The sequence below is a fragment of the Papaver somniferum genome, chromosome 6 (genome assembly GCF_003573695.1).
Source record: "Papaver somniferum cultivar HN1 chromosome 6, ASM357369v1, whole genome shotgun sequence".
Taxonomy (NCBI): Eukaryota; Viridiplantae; Streptophyta; class Magnoliopsida; order Ranunculales; family Papaveraceae; genus Papaver; species Papaver somniferum.
The window spans coordinates 39,080,193-39,098,801 of NC_039363.1; the positions used below are offsets into that span (position 1 = coordinate 39,080,193).

Consider the following 18,609-nt stretch of genomic DNA (forward strand, 5'->3'; position numbering starts at 1 on the left):
CCAAAAGTGCATACACATGGTCTAAGTAAAGTAAGTGATCTGTTAACTTCACACAGAACTTGGGATATAGGAAAACTATAAAACTGCGTTGATGCTCAAACCATTGAGAAAATTAGAAAAATAAGAATACATACCGATGATAAAGAGGACATACCCCATTGGACTCTAAACAAAGAAGGTATATTTTCCGTGAAATCTCTATACAACCATATAAACTCTAATGGTACTACAAACTAGAATTGAGAAAAGATCTGGAGGATGGATACATCACCATCTGTTAAGAACTTTATTTGGAAAGCAGCCGACGCTATACTTCCCAATAGTATGAGGCTGGCAGTAATCATTCCAGGCATAAACACCAAATGTAACTCATGTAATGATGGTCTTGAAACACTCACTCACCTGTTTCTACAATGTAATTTTGCTCAACAAGTTTGGATGCATTTTAACTTCGATATGCAATATATTACTAATGGTACAAATACTTTTCATGATTGTTTAAGTGATGTTTTGAAAATCCAGATAGAGGAGGTTACGATACCGACTGACAGGTTTTATGTAGCATTATCATCTGGCATATATGGAAAGCCAGGTGTAATATTACCTTTCAAAAGAAGAGTCAAAACAATGTTGTTACAGTAAATAAAATAATTAATTTCATTAGTGACAGTCAACCAAGAAGGTTATAACATAATGCAATCTTTGTATTACAACTCCAAAAAAGATGATGCCCTTAAAATTACTACACATCAGTTGGAGGAGCCAACAAGGACCATGAACCTTAAAATCAATAGTGCTTTAACTATGATGTTTTCCACAACTAAAGCTGAAATTAGTATAACTTTGTTTGATCATACAAGTAGTATTAGAGAAGCTAGAGGTTTGCATGTAGACTGTACTACCAGAGACGAGCTAGAAAAAGCTGGAGCTGATGCGGCTTTCCAATGGAAAAGAGAATGGATTGGACACATCATCGCTTTTAGGAGTGACTCTCAACCAACTCCCATGTTGCTAATAGGAAAATATGCAGAAGCTAGGAAGCAAAGATACAAAATTAGTGCAGACTTTGGCAACAAAACTAAGTTTGACATAAATTTTATTGTGAAGGACTTTACTTTAGTTATGAGATCTCAAATAATTTGGGCAGCAAAGTTAGCTGTTTTTTGTAGCAAATTTGCTATACAACATAATTGGTTAGACAGTAGCTTTTGGGCTATATTAACTTTCTTAACCATTCAAACATGGAATGAAGATGTAATGGTATAAGGAGAATTACGGTTCTTTTCTATCAATACAATGAGGGTTATCTCTTTTTGGAAAAAAATAAATAAATCTCTTTTTGGAAAAAAAAAATAGAAGAAAAGTGTAAAGTAATATTGGAATTGGTATGTTGAATATGTGCATGCTATACCCAATGATTATATCGAAAAATGATGAGACAATTAACTTTCCTTGAATAACTCGCATTATGTGTTAGAAATCTCTCCAAGGACCTTCAAACGTTACCTTCAAATAATGTCTTGTGATGGGAAATGTAGTTCATGGTGAGGAAATTAACTCATCTACACCACAATAGAATTATATTGGTGTGAGTGGCAAATTTCCCCCACAAGTTCGACGGAAAATAACTTCTAGTTCAGGAACTAGTTCAACTTCGAAAAAAGTATGGGAAAAAAGAACCCGAAATTCTTTTCGGTCGTCCACTATACCCGGATGAGAAGGAAACCAATCTAGAACCATCTATCCAAGAGGATCCAACGGTCCATTAAAATTCACCGTCTCCTTCCTGTTCTTATAATTAACGAGAAAAACACATCTGAAAGAAAAAAGAAGAAGAAAAAAAGGGGAACCCTAGCCATGGCGACAAACCTAATCAGAAGATCCAGAAAACTATTCACATCAAGTCGTGGTATCCTTTCTCTTCAAACTACTAACAGATGTTTATCAACATCACCTGCAATCTTATCGGATTCACCCTCAGAATTAACAGGTCCCCCACCACCTAATGTTATGATCTATGATCGTCTGGCTGAAGAAGCTAAATCCAAAATCAAAAAACTTGAAAATCCAGATTCTAGGTTTCTTCAATATAACTCTCCTCATCCAGTTATATCTGATCATTCAAAAATCTTATCTGCACCTGAAACTAGGGTTACGACTTTAGAAAATGGTCTGAGGATTGCTACTGAATCAAATCTAGCTGCGCGTACAGCTACTGTTGGTGTTTGGATCGATGCTGGTAGTAGATATGAAGATGATGAAACTAATGGTACTGCTCATTTCCTTGAACATATGATGTTTAAAGGAACTGAGAAGAGATCTGTTAGGGCTTTGGAAGAAGAGATTGAGAATATGGGAGGTCATCTCAATGCTTATACATCTAGGGAACAGACTACTTATTATGCTAAGGTTATGGATAAAAATGTTCCTGATGCATTAAATATTCTTGCCGATATTTTGCAAAATTCTTCCTTTAGCGAGGATCGTATTACTAGGGAACGTGATGTTATTCTGCGGGAAATGGAAGAGGTAAAGTTTATATTTTTTTTCATTGTTATTTAAGGTTTTTGATCTATTCAAGTATTATTACGAGAAAATATGATTGTGGAAGTTCTGGAGTTATCTGCTGTGCCCTTTGCTGATTCTTAAAAATGCAATTTTTTGATTGATACCAAGAATTTAGATATGATTGCTGTTTGAGCTGCTTTGAACTATCCAGATAGTTACATTTATCTGGAAAAAGAAAGTGTGACAAGAGCAAGTTTTTATAGAGCTTATATAAAAGTTATCAAGGATTAACCTCAAGTAATGGCATATAAATGGTTTGGGATGGTATTTTGAGCCCCTCTAATGGTTTTTTTTTTTTTTTTTTGCTTTTGGAGACTGCTTATGAATTAGTGAAGCTTAATTCCCCCTGGTATGTGTTTATGATAGTACATAGGCCTATTTACTAGTTTAAAGAGTAATTTGACTATTCTGGTTTGAGTATATGATAGTACCTTGTCTTGCTGTCCAGAATTGTGATGGATAAAACTATAACATCTATATCTTCTTTTTTTCCTGCAGGTTGAAAGCCAGAATGAAGAAGTAATATTTGACCATTTACATGCAACAGCGTTCCAGTACTCTCCACTAGGTAGAACCATTCTGGGACCAGCTGCGAATATTAAGGCTATTACCAAAAAGCATCTTGAGACTTACATTAAGAGTCACTACACTTCCCCAAGAATGGTAATTGCTATTGCTTTTATCTTGTCATGTATTAAGTTATCATGTAGCTTCTTAACATGCATTGTAGTTAATTTTCAGTAACCGTTTACCTGAGTTGCAGCTTATATAAAAGTATGCCATCACTATGGAGTTTGATGATTGTTTGTTTTTCAAAATTTTATTTTCAGGTTATAGCAGCTGCTGGGAATGTGAAGCATGATGATATTGTTAATCAAGTAAAGAAGCATTTTACAAAATTGTCAACTGATCCTACAACAACTGCTGATCTGGCTGAATTTGAACCAGCAATTTTTACTGGTTCTGAGGTACGTGTATGAGTTTGGATTTCTTAACCTTTCTTGTTCTTGCAATAAGATTTTATGCTAATATGATTCCATACTGCCTTACTAGGTTAGGATAATTGATGACGATGTTCCTCTTGCACAATTTGCGGTAGCGTTCAGTGGAGCATCTTGGACAGACCCAGATTCTGTTGCATTGATGGTTATGCAGTCCATGTTGGGTTCCTGGAATAAGAGTGCGGGAGGTGGAAAGCACATGGGGTGAGTCACAACTGTCTCTAATACCTATGCTTCTTGTAGGGGGACTGTGGCTTCCTGGCGTATGTTTTTATGTTAGTTGTCTAATTGGTTTCTGTATGGTAATCGATGAACAGTTCACCGCTTGCACAGAGGGTTGGCATCAATGACGTAGCTGAGAACATGATGGCCTTCAATACCAACTATAAGGACACTGGGCTGTTTGGTGTTTATGTGACTTGCAAGGTGACTATTTCCTTGAATTAGTCTTAAGAGAAAGTTAATCCTAATGTTAAAATAACTGATAAAAGTTCTGATAAGAGCTGGTTCCTTTATCATGGAATATATTTTATTCTGATTGTAAACTGATTGTATTTTTTCTTTGGTACCTTCTTTTAGCCCGACTGCTTGGACGATCTGGCCTATGCCATTATGTACGAAGTAAGCCAGTTATCCTATAGAGTCTCAGAGGCGGATGTCACTCGTGCGCGCAATCAGGTACTGTATTGGTATTCGTTTCATTCACATAGGTTTGGTTGCTGAGGATCAATTATATACTGTTTATCTCAGCTGTAGCAGCATTAATGACATTAAGCTTAAATTCAGCCAGCTATATCACTTATTGTATATGTAGTCCACTAATCACATGCTTAAACAGTAATTTCTTTTATCACGAAGTCCTGAAATTTGGGGCTACCACCGACGCGTATGCATGGGGTTGCAAGATATGGTCCTTACGTAGCCGCAACATATCAGTTGCCAACTCTTTTTTCCTTGTATTGACTCTAATTCTAGCTGTAATTCTTATAGTACCTTCATTGTTTGGCAGTTGAAATCTTCTCTTCTACTTCACATTGATGGAACAAGTCCAGTTGCTGAAGATATTGGGCGTCAGGTAAAAGTTTTTTTCCTTTATATTGAGAAACAGAATTGAGAGGGAGTTAAGAATGAATCATTTCTAGAAAAAGAAGTATTCTACAAGTTTGAAGAGCCTCTGTTAGGTTGGTTATCAGCTTACCGAATCATCTTAATTTTGAAAAAGCCAAAAAGGCCTTTTATGGATAAGAAAATTTTGAGGCTCATTTTTCCACTGCGATTCAAGTGGAATGATTCGCAAATGGATTTCTCATGAACTCAATCCTTTTCTTCAAGTGATGCTACATACATATGCACTTCTTAGGTTGCAAGACTCCACCTTCACAAGGTCATGTGGATACCTCAATCTGCTTTACTCTGCAGTAGGTGTCGATTGGAGAGTCGATCTACCTTGTATCGATGCTTAAAATCAACATAGAAAAGTAATGTTCGTCTGACATATGCTTGTGTTCGTTTGTGTTTCTGCAGCTGCTTACATATGGTAGAAGAATACCGTTTGCTGAACTGGTAGCGAGGATTGATGCTGTTGATGCAAGTACCGTAAAACGTGTTGCTAATCGTTTTATCTTTGATAAGGTAAGGACTAAATGACCACATCCATTTTAAGAACTTCACGTCTACTAAAACAAATTAATTGTGTTACACTGCAATACTGATCAAATGATGTCTTCTTGTCCTGGTATTCTCGTTTTCATTGTATTCTTCTTTTTGGTAGGATATTGCGATCGCTGCAATGGGACCCATTCAGAAGCTGCCAGACTACAATTGGTTCAGACGCAGAACCTACTTGAACCGTTACTAGGTAGAGGGGATGTGTTTAATTTTATTAAGTTACTCATGTTCTGTCATTTTTTTCTCCATGGTCATTTGGATGGCAACGATCCTATAGACAGAGGATTACAGCTGCACACATCTTTCTTTTCAGGAACCCTTGGGGCCTTTATAATTTTACCTTGTTTTATGTGTCTATTTTGGTTCTGTAAAATCCCTCAAGTTCTGGGGTCAAAGTAATAATTTCATCTTAAATGACAAAGTTGCACTTTTGCATAATGAAATTTCTTATAAACATCTCCACAAACTATTTCCCTTTATTTTTCTGCCATCTGAGCTTTTATATTTTTTTGTACACTGGTTGGAAAAAATTCCTCGTTCTGGACAGCAGGCTCTGAACATGATCATTTCTGTATGGAATGGTTACTTTTCTATTGGTGGTGGTTCCTGGAAACATACCTTTATGCAATGGTTTTTAGTTCAAACTTCAGAAGGTGCAAAGTTCAGATTAACAACCTCTTTAAGAATACATTATTCTGTTTTGTTTTTTGGAAATTAAACAGCCAAATTTTACAAGTCACTGGAACTTCACCGTACTAAGTAAAAAAATTATGTCAATTTTAATCTTTGTCATTCTTTTTGTTGGTTCTATATAAAATGATAACTATTCTCCATGTTTTTTAATTGTTATGTTTTTTTTTCTGAGAATTGCTAGGTTGATCTAAATATTTTTCTCGAAAAAATTACCGGGCAAAACATGTAGTAAGAGCAACTGAAAACCTTTACTGTCCCTATTGTCGCTGGTTTTCAAGGGTTGTGTTTCGGAAAAAATTGTGGTCAGCCTGTACAATTGTTTCTTTTGTATTAATAACCATCTTATTTTCTCATTAAGAAAATCAACCACGAACTTCCATGATAAATGTTATTTATGTCATAACGACATAGAATAAACATTATTGTCATTAACACACTAAGCACCTGCAGTACCATCACCGGAACCACTCATCAACACTACCTTTTCCACTCACAAAGACCACCCCCATCATCCTAATGATTATTAACAAATTTATTATTTATTTAAAATATATTTCATTTATAATGAGAGATTAATAAAATATCTATTATATGAAATTAATGATACAATAATGATGTAAATAACCACAACCATTGATATATCTTTTCCCTAAACAAATCTCAGGCGCTCTTTATCTTTCCTAACTTGTCTAATGCAAAATTTAGATTAATACGCAAAAAGAAAAAGTTACAGTTTTTTTTTTGTTTGAATGCAAAATAAAACATTACTTAGAGTTTACATGTAAATAACTTTTTAGATGTCAAAAAGGGTAAACGTTTGTTCTTTTGTTTTCTAATAAAGCCTTGTGAGGCATCTTTTTATACAAAATAATTTTTTCAATTATAACCGCGCTTTATATTGGTTTGGTATCTAACTTTCAGAATGAGCTTGGTTTCCTTATAGTCCTCACCCGTTCATTTTCTTTCCTGTCCCGACCCGATAAATATCTGGCCCATAATATTTATTTTAACTTAAAAAATTAAAAAAAGAAAAGAAAAATAAAATTTTAAGAACTAACATTAAACAAAAAAAATAACCAAGGGTAACTAAGTAATTTATCTACCTTAGGACACCAATTCTCATCCCACCACCACTACTTCTTCCAGCACCATCACCATTAACGTCATCACTCCACCATTCTCACGTCCAACACCCACCACCGATCCACCACCCCCGCCCGCTATCACAACCAATATTAATGTCCACCGATTCAATATAATATAAATTTATCATGTACTACATTAATGAAAGTATTACTTTAAATTTAAAAAAAGAAAAAAAGAAAAGAAAAACAAATTAAAAAACTAATATCAAATAAAAAAATAAACCAAGATAACTTAGTAATTTATCTACTTTGGGACACATTTCTCATCCCACTACCACTACTTCTTCCAGCACCACCACCATTAATGTCATCATTCCACCATTCTCACATTCAACACTCACCGCCATTATCCCCACCGTTGATCCACCACCCCCGCCCACCATCACAACCAATATTAATGTCCACTGATTCAATATGATGTAAATTCATTATATACTGTATTAACGAAAGTATTTAAAAAAAAAGTAATATCAAATAAAAATATAAACCAAGGGTAACTAAGTAATTTATCTACCTTAGGATACGTTTCTCATCCCACTACCACTACTTCTTCCACCACCACCACCATTAACGTCATCACTCCACCATTCTCACCGACAACCACCACCATTTTCCCCACCGTTGATACACCACCCCCACCCACCATCACAACCATCATTAATGTCTACTGATTTAATATAAGATAAATTTATTATGTATTGTATTAATAAAAACATATTTATTTGATTAATTAAACAAACATTTATTGTGAAATACTAATATAATATTTATTATTGAAATTTAATTAAACAGATCATTTTACAGTCGTAGATTTAGCTTTTCCTACCACTACTTCTTCCAGCACAACCACCATTAACGTCATCACTCCACCAATCTTAAATCCGACACCCACCGCCATTATCCCCACCACTGATCCACCACCCCCGCCTACCATCACAACCAATATTAATGTCCAATGATTCAATATAATATAAATTTATTATGTACTGTATTAACGAAAGTATTATTTTAAATTTTAAAAAAAAAGTAATATAAAAAAAAAACGACGGGTAACTGAATAATTTATCTACCTTAGGACATTTTTCTCATCCCACTACCACTAATTCTTCTACCATCACCACCACTATTTCTTCTACCATCACCACCACCATACGTCATCACTCCACCATTCTCACCAACACCCACCACCATTATCCCTACCGTTGATTCACCACCCCCACCCACCATCAGAACCACCATTAATGTCTACTGATTTAAAAGATAAATTGATTATGTACTGTATTAATGAAAGCATATTTATTTGATTAATTAAACACATATTTATTATGAAATACTAATAGAACATTTATTATTGATATTTAACTAAACTGATCATTTTACAACCGTAGATTTAGCTTTCCCTAGGTGAATTCTGGAAAGGATATGTATTTCAAATATATCCATCGGGTCATATATATCATAAGTTAATAAGATTATCAATCATAACCCTTGTCAATTTTTATGTGGGCTTTATACAAAATGATAATTGTTCTCCATGTTTTTCAATTATTATTTTTTCTTTCGGAGAATTGTTCAGTTGACCAAAATATGTGTCTCGAAAGAACCGCCGAGTGAAACATGTAATGAGACCAACTAAAAACCTTTACGATCTCAATGGTAGATCCATTACCCTATCACCTGAAACAATGAGACCAACTAAAAACCTTTACGATCTCAATGGTAGATCCATTACCCTATCACCGTTTGATTTTTCTTGGGTTGTTTTTCGGGACAAATTACCGTCAGCTCGTACTAACTTTTTTTCTTTACAATTATCTTATTTTCACATTAAGAAATTCAACCTCAACTTTAGTAACAATTTTATTTGTGTCTAAACGACATGAAGTAAACATTTATCCACTATCACACTGAACCTGCACTACCACCACAGGAACCACCTATTACACTACATTTTCCACCACATCACTATCTTCACCGACTTAATGCACTACCACCCCGGTCATGCCTAATTTCTTTTACTATTTAGAAAAATGTAATGGGTTGGAAAGATAATTTTACAAATTATTATGTTGCTTTATTAATAAATTTATTGTTTAATTAATGAAAGTTTATTTATTAAGACTAGTATAACACGTCGCGCCTGCCGTTCATTTCATTCAACCACCGGTAGTCCCATCATCACATGGCGCCGTTCATTATAGTTATTCGCTTCACATGAAGGAAAAAAAGGTGAATTAATTGGTCGATCCAGAACTCGCCAGAATAACTACTTTCAGTTTCACCAACAAAACAACTGCAACTGCACCAATATGTATGGATACATGCCTTTAGCTGAATTTTCCTATTATTGCGGAAAAATACACATGGTAAAAGTAATACAAAAAAATAAGCACTATGGTAATGGGTCTAATAATGACACAAAAATTCTCTGATATCTCCTGATGCTTGGCGAAGTACCATTTGTCTCGTTTTTTCTAGATAGCCATGCCTGCTGGGTGGAAATAATTTGTCTCGGTTACCTCTTTGGGCTTATTCTCATCAAAAATCCATTAACTTCATTTGTTTACCTACCTATAAAGTAAGTTAGTATCGGTCTAAAAACCTTACATTAAAAGTCTAACAACTAACCCGAGTATATTTCTTTGTACCAAATTGTCCAAAAATTACAGAGTATCGGGGATAAAGTGGCAGAGTACAGGGATTAACGTTCAAGAGAGAAAAGAGTATCTGATGTAATGCCTAATTTGTGCACATTTGCATAAATAAATATGCAACTTGTGCACGATATCAACACTATCATCTCTATAATCAAAACAAAAAGCATGTCTGACCAACACAACAAAAGCAAATCCCACTTCAAAAAGATTGCAACATGGAAAGAAGAAATTTCCACTGGCTCAGCAAAGCCTCCTTACATTGTTTTAAGTCGTGACAACATAAACACCTCATATATAGAAGTATCTCTGACCTCCATTCAACAGTTAAAAAGATTTAGTCATGACACCATAAACATTTTAGTTTGCTTGAAATAAACTACAATGTGATTCTACGAAAGAAATTCACTTCCTAAGTTAGCCCATGCTTGTTCTTTGCCAGATGCTTTACATTTTAACAAGTCACATATTTGGAAGCCGGAAACAGGGTACCGATAATGAGGTCTTGCTGAAAAATGAAAATAAAATATGAAAAGGAAGACAGCTGACCTTTTTCATTTTGTGCTTGCATCAATGCTTGACTTTGAGCATGTTCCAAAAGTCTTGGGACTTTTGTGGGGTCTGGATCTAGAGGACGGGTTGAGCTCCATTGAAACATCAATATTTGTTGGACTTTCACGGGATCTTTTTCTTGGGGCGTTGTCGGATCCCACTGAAGGAACTGTATTATGAGTTCTCTTTTGTCTGATTACTTTCTTTAGATGCTGTCAAATATTTGTACCTATATAATAAACTCATTACAAAACTGCATAATGTCTGGTAGAAGTTTTAGATGTCAAACTATACTCATAATATACATATTGAAATCTCATAATCAGTTATGCATTTGAAACATATTTTTTTTACCTTCATTTCTATCTCTGATTCTCTCTTGGTTTCTGGCTACTTCACCACCACCATCACCACAATTCACCACCAACAACAAACACCCTAACATGCAAAAACAGACAAACAAATTAATTCAGAGCATATGAATTCTGAAAAAAACTGAACAATTTACAGACCCAGAAACAATCTTTCACCAATTTTCATCCAAAATTTCAGTTAAGGTAAATCCCTATATTGTATACCTTCCTATATCTTGGGAATTTCTGATTTAAGATAGCAAATTAAGATGATGAGCGCAATCCTTACCTGAAATTCATAGTTCCCAGTTCTAGGTTTAGTTCCTACGAACATAAGTGCATCAGCATGTGTATATGGACAATCCAATCATGTGATTCAACTCTGGATTCAATCTGAATCTCAAACTTCAATTCAAAATCCCCGAGATTTTATTTTTTTTCAGACAAATCGATTAGGGGATTTTGCAAATCAAGTAACTGTTCTCCAACGGACAACCAAATAATCTGATTCAACTCTGGATTTCAATTGAAATCTCAAACTTCAGTTGAAAATCCCCGAGATTTCAATTTTTTGAGACCAATCGATTTGATCAATTGAGTTTAAGCAATTACAAATGAAATCGAGTAATTGTTCTCCAACCTAGCTTGATAATGACAGTGATGTTGTGTGGTCCGATATATGATTATGATCAGTTGAGAGAAAATTTTAGAATCAACAGCTCGATCTGCTGGAAGTAAGGGTCCTGAGTTCTTCTCGTTTTCGTCGATGGGTTTAGGGAGAAAAGAGGCAGAAAATAGCCAAATACCCCTGGATTTTGCAAGAAATTACAAAAAAGTGAAGGAAAAACAACAATATCCGGAGGGGTATTTATGGAAGTTCAGTATAAACTGGTGAAAATGCCTCTTTTATTTATATTAGCAAGATATACTTTTTTTTTTAATATTATCAATATTAATGATAATAATAATTACACAAAGTTTTTTTGTTGACATCCTAGCAACAAGCTGGGTTCCAACACCTTTTTGAAAATATTATCAATATTAAGATGAGGGAGGATCCATTGACAGGCTCATTTTTTACAATATCTAACAGTGTATCTCAGCTGTCCAGTTCCAATACATGAACGATAGAGATTTCATAGATTAAATAAACTAGTTGATGAATATTAACGACCCGATTAAATTCCGGCTAATTTTTTATTTTATTTTCTAAGATTCTTCGGTGATTTTGTTTTCTATTCACGTGTGTTCCTTAGTCTTTCCCTCTCCTTTCCCTACGATATTAATAATTCTCTTTTCTTCTTTAGGGGTTGATTCAGTAAATATTTAGCCTAGGGTTTTAGTGGATTCTATACATAACGTGATTGTTTTGTGGGGATTTATTAAATCAACGCTAGATGTTTCATTATCATAGTGGAAATTGTTGTTTCTAGCTTATTGTATGCAAATCTTTTCAACTCACTGAATCATGAGAATTCTAACGTGATTATGTATTACAGATCTCTTATCATACGTAGCTTTATGATTTGTCATCCTATAATATAAAATTAGAACTTTGATTTCTTTGTTTTTCGATTGTACTAATTACAGTATTCTTTGTTTACTCAACAGAGGAATGGAAACTACTATTGAAAATAATGAAATTGGTTGTAATAATATGTCATCCAAAGATCTCAAACCAGCAGTTGGTTTGGAATTTTCTTCTATTGAAACAGCTGATTTATTCTACAAAGAATATGGGAGAAGCAAGGGATTTTCTACACGTAAGAGATCATCATATGCCAGTGCGCATATGGGAGGTATAAGTAGAGTTATATTTGTTTGTGGTTGTGAAGGTGTCTACGGTAAAGATTCTAATTATGATGATTCAAATATTTTTGATGATGATGAAGTCGAACAGGAGATTGTTAAGAGGAAAAAGAACACTTCAACCATGAGAACAAATTGTAAAGCTATGATGCGTATAGCTTTGGATGTAAAACGTAATATATGGTATATAAATGCATTTGTGGATGAACACAATCATGTTATGGTCTCTCCTAAAAAGAGAGTTCTCATGAGGTCAAACAAGTATATGCCGAGTGAAGCTAAAAGCTTGGTTGAAGCATTTAACAACAATAGCCTCCCAGTTGGTAAGGTTGCATCATTATTCGGGCATAGTGAAAATACTACATTCACTCCTAGGGATGTTTACAATCATTTGAGGACGGTTAGGAAATCTTTATTAGATATTGGAGATGCAGAAGCCTTGCATGACTACTTCAGAAAAAGAATAATTGAGAACCCCAGTATCTATTATGCAATACAAGTTGATGAAATAGGGAGGGCAGCAAATTTTTTTTGGGTTGATGCACATTCGCGGATGGCATATAGTCGTTTTGGAGATGTTGTAACGTTCGATACAACATATAGGACCAAAAAATATAGTATGCCCTTTGCTCCTTTTACAGGTACGAACCATCATCACCAGTCTATCACATTTGGATTTGCATTAATTGGAGATGAGACAAAAGAGACTTTTACATGGTTGTTTAAGACGTGGCTTGAAGCAATGGGAGGTACTCCTCCAATTTCAGTACTTACTGATCAGGATCAAGCCATGACAATTGCGATTGCTACGGTACTCCCTAATACCCGTCATCGTTTTTGTTTGTGGCATATTAAGAAGAAGTTTGGAGAGAAGCTAAGTCACGTATTCTTTAAGAAATCGAAGTTTAAGCGAACAGTTAAAGCGGTTACTCGGTTTACATATACAATTGAGGATTTTGAAAATCAATGGAACTCCATGCTAATAGAGTTTAATTTGATAGAGCATGAATGGATTAAAGACCTGTACGATATCCGTGAAAAATGGATTCCAGCTTATAATAGAAGTACTTTTTTTTGCAGGGATGAATACAACACAGAGAAGTGAAAGTATTAATTCATTTTTTGATCATTATGTGAATTCCAGGACATCTCTACGAGAATTCGTCGAAAGTTGTGATCAGGCACTGGAAAGAATGTATGTTAGAGAAAGGGAAGAAGACTACAAGTCTATCCACATGAAGCGTATATTTGCCTCACAAGATTTATTGGTAATGCATGCATCTAAGGTTTTTACTCGCGTTATTTTTAACAAAGTTCATGCCGAGTTTAATGCGTCTTTGAAGTATCAATCAACAATAATTGAGGTCAATGGTTATGAGCACTCTTATAAAGTATTCTGGAAAGTAGACAAAGATATAGTGGAAGAATTTTCATTAAAGATTAATGAGTTAACCAAAAGTGGTCCATGTGGTTGCCAAAATTTTGAATTCAAGGGGATACCATGCAGACATTTGCATCATATTTTAGTATCTCGCCTTTATGAGACAGAGATTCCACCTCATTTTATAATGGAAAGGTGGACAAAAAATGCTAACAAGTGTGCGGTTTTAGGTTCTGATCGCTTGGAAATAAAAGATGATAAGGTTGGAATTGAAGCCATGCAGATCAGTCATTATTGCCGACGATCATCTGAGCTAGCGTACATGTTTTTGGGTAAATCAGAAAAAGCGTACGAGATGGCAATAGATTTTCTTAACCAAGCATTTGAGAAGGCTAGAGAGATAGATAATGTTGAACTTGAAAAAGAACATGGTGAAGACATAACTATTGATCAGGCATGCACCACCGCTGTAGACGTACCTGGCGATGTTTCGAATGTTACTACCGCTGCTAAGATGATCTTGGGTGATCCACGCATCTCCCAGACGAAAGGTAGGAATCCTGAAAAGGGAAAATAAATGTTGCAGAAGATTCACCATAAACGCTTGCAGAGTGGTATAGAACTGTCCCAGACAAGAAAAAGACCCAGAACTTGCAAGTACTGCAAGTTCGAAGGCCACGACTCTCGTACTTGCAAACAAAAAAAAGGTGATCAGTTAGCTGCTGCTAGTGCTAACAGTGGTAGTGGTACTGCGTGAAGTTTACTAGTTAATTGATGAATCTACGATTATGGTAAGTATGGATTTAAGCACTTATTCTTATTATTTTGCTTCTTATTTCGTTATTTTGACATTTTCTTGCTAAGTTTTTTCTTTACGTACGCTATGTATGCTTTGAATTTATATAATTGATAAATCTCTTGGTGTTATAATTTCATACTCTTACTGTTAACAGGCAATAATCTTCTAGAACACCATTATTCTGATGATACAGCGGGCAAATGGGTTTTTTAGTAAACTAAGAATAGGCAATAATTGGGTTTCCAAAAAAGTCTCTTATGACGAGTTCATGCCTTGTAATTTTTCCATTCTCTATAAAGTAACCACCAGCATTAAGTGAATGAAACACCAGAGGGGAAACACTAATAGCTCGACTCATTAAAATAGTGTTCATGCGAAAAATGTTCAAATTGAAATTTCAGCTAGTACAAGAAGATGAGAAGAGGGGAAAAACCCTAGAGAATAAGAGGGAAAAATAGCCCAATATTAATCTCGGCAACACCTTTGATGATCGAGATTTAGAAAGAAAGTAGAGTTTCGAACACCAATTATTTCTTTTCCATGTTCATATTTCTGAAGCAGGAGCGAAAGAGACGAATAACTGGATAGGTTTCCGTGGAGAGGAAAAGAATAAGTCAAAGAGTCAGGCACGTGTGGAAGAATGAAATTTTAACAAAAAGAAATATAAAAATATAAAAAAAACGGCTGAAAATTTTGTCCGGGTCCCGGGTATCCATCAAATGAATCCTAAAGTTTATAAAATCTGAAACGTCGATGTGAATGGTTTAGACAGTTAAGATACATTGGCAGATCTTGTAAAAAACAAGCCTGTCAACGGATCCGTTCTCTATTAAGATATTTATAATGAGAGATTAATAAAATATTTATTGTAAGAAATTAATGATACAATAATGATGTAAACAACCACAACCATGGATTTAGCTTTCCCAATGAGAAATCCAGACCACTCTTTATCTTGCCTAACTTATCCAAACTATGCTTTATAAGGGAGATGTAAAATCAAGTTTCACTGACTGCAAAGACAGCTTACATATGAGAATGGAAGGAAAATTACACCTGCTTTCCATTCACAGATGACTTCTCAAAGACGGAATAAGAAGCCGTACTGCTAACTTTTTTTTTGATAAGAAAGAAAATTCATTAATTGGTGAAGTGTTGGTATCCTGTTAGGAGACTACAGATAGAAGAATTAAAGTTTCCATAGCTCTCACAAGCCTGTCTAGTTTCTCTTGATGATCTTGCAATTGCATTAGCAACTTGGTTATCATCACGACTAACAAAATCTGAAGAACAAGAAATAAAACTAGAGATTAAATGTTTGATCCCCTTCATTAAGTTCCTATTTTCCCATTGAATGAGTAATGAATGAATGTTGATGGACTTAAATACTAGCTTCGTGTCTCCTTCTATTTGAATTTTCCTCAGCTGCCGTCTTTTAGCCCATTGTAGCGCCTCACGCATAGCCATGCACTCCCCATCCTCTGGTCCTAATGCTCCATTTCCATAGGTTCCTTTGATTCCGAGAGAGGTACCTATGAAATCACGCATAACAATGCCAGTTCCAAATTCATTAGTCTGGTGATCAAAAGATGCATCTATGTTGAATTTAATAACACCCTCTACGGGTGGCTTCCATCTAGAAATGTTAGAGTTACTTAAAGTATAACTCAAAGAGTTATTGACTGTATGCAGGTGAGACGCAAGATGATAATGGATTTTATGCACAAAGTTAATATGGTTAAGAGATACTCCCTGAAAAACTAAGTCGCATCTGTCTTTCCATATGACCCATGCACCTATCATTAAGGAAAACAACCACCTTTCTTCTTCTTCATGCTGAGTAGAAGTGAACCAGCTTATCACCCATTCAGAGAAAGTGTTACAGTTATCTCTAACTGCATTTATATTTACATTGATGCCTCTCCAGACTGCTCTGGCATGTTTACATTCAAACAACAAGTGTTTCATTGTTTTTGCATCACTACCACATATTTCACAGCTGATATCTTGATTGTCATTGTAGATGGCTCTCTTGTATTTAGTGCAGTGAATATCTCTTATGCATTTCCATGCAAAGAGTTTAATACGATGAGAAGCTTTGCAACTCCATAATGCTTTCCATACTCTTTTGTGTACTATGACCCTATTAATTTGTACTTCTCTATCATTGAAAACGAGCATTTTGTAGGTACTTTTCACTGAAAAGTTACCATCCTTGGCTGGCATCCATATCATAGTATCATCCTTGTTGTTATCTATATAGAGAGCTTGTATATTTAGGGAGGTATCAGTATCAAATAACTTGTCTGGTAAGTTAACGTTCCACTGTGGAGAATCAGGAAGGAAGAGCTCTGCTACATTTTCATAAAAACGAAAGAAATCATTCTTGGGAAGAGGAGGGTGAGCCATACCAGGTATCCATCTATCTTGGGAAGAGGAGGGTAAGCCGTACTGCTAACTGTAACTAGAGAAGGCTAAACCGTCATTCTACATTTCCTAGAGGATGACTTTCTTGTCATGTATGAACTGTCGTGACAGTTCTACTAGTATTATCATGAGTGAAGATTATCACTAGTGAAGACTATCACGACATATATGCATTAGAAAACGATTCATAAAGTATCGACGGAGAAAAATTATGGACATTTCTATGATTTTGAAAAATTATAATTTTAAAGTTATAGTTTTATGGACATTTCGCGTTGCACTCTTTTCCTTAGTCAATAATTTTTTTTTGTTTTTTTTCCAAATTGTAATTTTGCTCCTTCAATAGTTCTTATGAGGCTGGTGATTTGGGCACGCATTGGAGGAATATCCTATATCCATGTCTAGGATAACCTTTAGTGAGTTAGTCCAAGTCATATTTTTATAATCGATCTATCCTCAGAAGAAGAAACAAAAAAACTTCAACTAGAGATTGACAAGCTAAAAAAAGAATAATAAACGTTCATAATTTTTCAAATATATATGGGATCTTTGGACTCCGTCGATGAGATTAGGGGTGTATTGGGCCAGGCCGGGTAGTTTGGCCTGTTTTTTAATCCAGCCCATGCCGAACAGGCTTTATTTTCATCTATCGAAAAAGCCCGTCAGACCGCAAGGGCCAGGTAAAGACACTTATTTTGAGACCCACAGACCGCCCAAAGCCCATTTGACTAACCAGGCCAGGCTAGGAAGGCCAAACATGCTATGACTTTTTGTATTTTCAAAGTTTTGTAATTCCTTTTTTAGTTCTGGATTGGAATTTGAAGACTGGATGAACTATAACTTGAAAAAATCTTATGCACTTAATCTTCTAAATATAGAATAAAAAAATAAGAATTTTAAACCAAAATATAATGAAAACATGTAATAATTTACTTCCACGTAAAACTACAACTCTTATGATAATATCAAACGGGTACCAGCCCGGGTTATCTGGACAGGTATCAGGCCGGGCTATTTAATTTTAGGGAAAGCCCGAGCATCCCATTTAAGCTAACCAAACCAGGCCAGGCGGCCCATAGCGGGCTGTAACAGTCTTTGGGCTCCTCTGGGTACGGGCATGCTCTGGAAGGTACATGTAGGTTGAGTATTTTCGGGTATTATATACATCCCTAGATGAGATAATAAAGACAAATGGTCTGCGCTCTATGTGACCTGGTTCACCCTCAGGCACTAGAAGACAAAAACTAGATGTTGCTCTAATTCTTGAATGTATTCCATAAACATCAATCTTCTATTTCCTATTTTCCCCCTCACTATCCTATATCACTTGTGCCACGTTAAATAGCCGCATGCCCTACAATAATAGTTCTGATAATAAAAACTAAATTTCGCCTACGTTATTCTGGTTTAAACTCAACCAAATTTTAAAGTTCTCACACCAACAATGGTAAGATGAGATTATGGTGAAGTTATTTCTAAAAAAATAGTTAAATAAGTTCCAGTATAATCTAGTACGAAATAAAACAACAACATCGCACCAGTCATGAAAATAATTTTAA

At 35.1% G+C, this 18,609-nt stretch overlaps 2 protein-coding genes and 1 long non-coding RNA gene across 7 annotated transcripts; 2 read left to right on the plus strand and 1 right to left on the minus strand.

Moving 5' to 3' along the window:
- Positions 1-1,788: 1,788 nt before the first annotated feature.
- On the plus strand, positions 1,789-5,703 carry LOC113287352 (probable mitochondrial-processing peptidase subunit beta, mitochondrial). Its single transcript, XM_026536086.1, has 9 exons — positions 1,789-2,529; positions 3,067-3,231; positions 3,399-3,536; positions 3,622-3,773; positions 3,887-3,995; positions 4,149-4,247; positions 4,579-4,644; positions 5,094-5,201; positions 5,341-5,703. The coding sequence occupies exons 1-9, from the start codon at positions 1,858-1,860 to the stop codon at positions 5,425-5,427; spliced, it is 1,596 nt and encodes a 531-aa protein (XP_026391871.1). The 5' UTR covers positions 1,789-1,857; the 3' UTR covers positions 5,428-5,703.
- A 3,214-nt stretch (positions 5,704-8,917) lies between these two features.
- Positions 8,918-11,395, minus strand: LOC113287353. Of its 5 annotated transcripts, none has more exons than XR_003329969.1 (4): positions 10,924-11,395; positions 10,636-10,719; positions 10,279-10,510; positions 8,918-9,283 (listed from the first exon to the last, which is right to left on the minus strand). It is a non-coding gene; the product is annotated as an uncharacterized LOC113287353 (long non-coding RNA). The 5 variants fall into 5 exon arrangements; XR_003329968.1 differs by having other exon boundaries at positions 8,918-9,416; XR_003329967.1 differs by having other exon boundaries at positions 8,918-9,646.
- An 854-nt stretch (positions 11,396-12,249) lies between these two features.
- LOC113290742 (protein FAR1-RELATED SEQUENCE 5-like) lies at positions 12,250-14,401 on the plus strand. The gene is made up of 2 exons (XM_026540327.1): positions 12,250-13,466; positions 13,588-14,401. Exons 1-2 carry the CDS (start codon positions 12,250-12,252, stop codon positions 14,399-14,401), a joined length of 2,031 nt encoding a protein of 676 aa, XP_026396112.1.
- Positions 14,402-18,609: the final 4,208 nt, after the last annotated feature.

Excerpts from the sequence above, each read along its gene's own strand:
- LOC113287352 (XM_026536086.1), top strand. The coding sequence starts at position 1,858 with ATGGCGACAAACCTAATCAGAAGATCCAGAAAACTATTCACATCAAGT. Across the intron at positions 3,232-3,398 it reads ACTACACTTCCCCAAGAATG|GTTATAGCAGCTGCTGGGAA; the intron begins GTAATTGCTATT and ends TTTTATTTTCAG. Across the intron at positions 3,774-3,886 it reads GGAGGTGGAAAGCACATGGG|TTCACCGCTTGCACAGAGGG; the intron begins GTGAGTCACAAC and ends ATCGATGAACAG.
- LOC113290742 (XM_026540327.1), top strand. The coding sequence starts at position 12,250 with ATGGAAACTACTATTGAAAATAATGAAATTGGTTGTAATAATATGTCA. Across the intron at positions 13,467-13,587 it reads CATGAATGGATTAAAGACCT|GACATCTCTACGAGAATTCG; the intron begins GTACGATATCCG and ends TGTGAATTCCAG.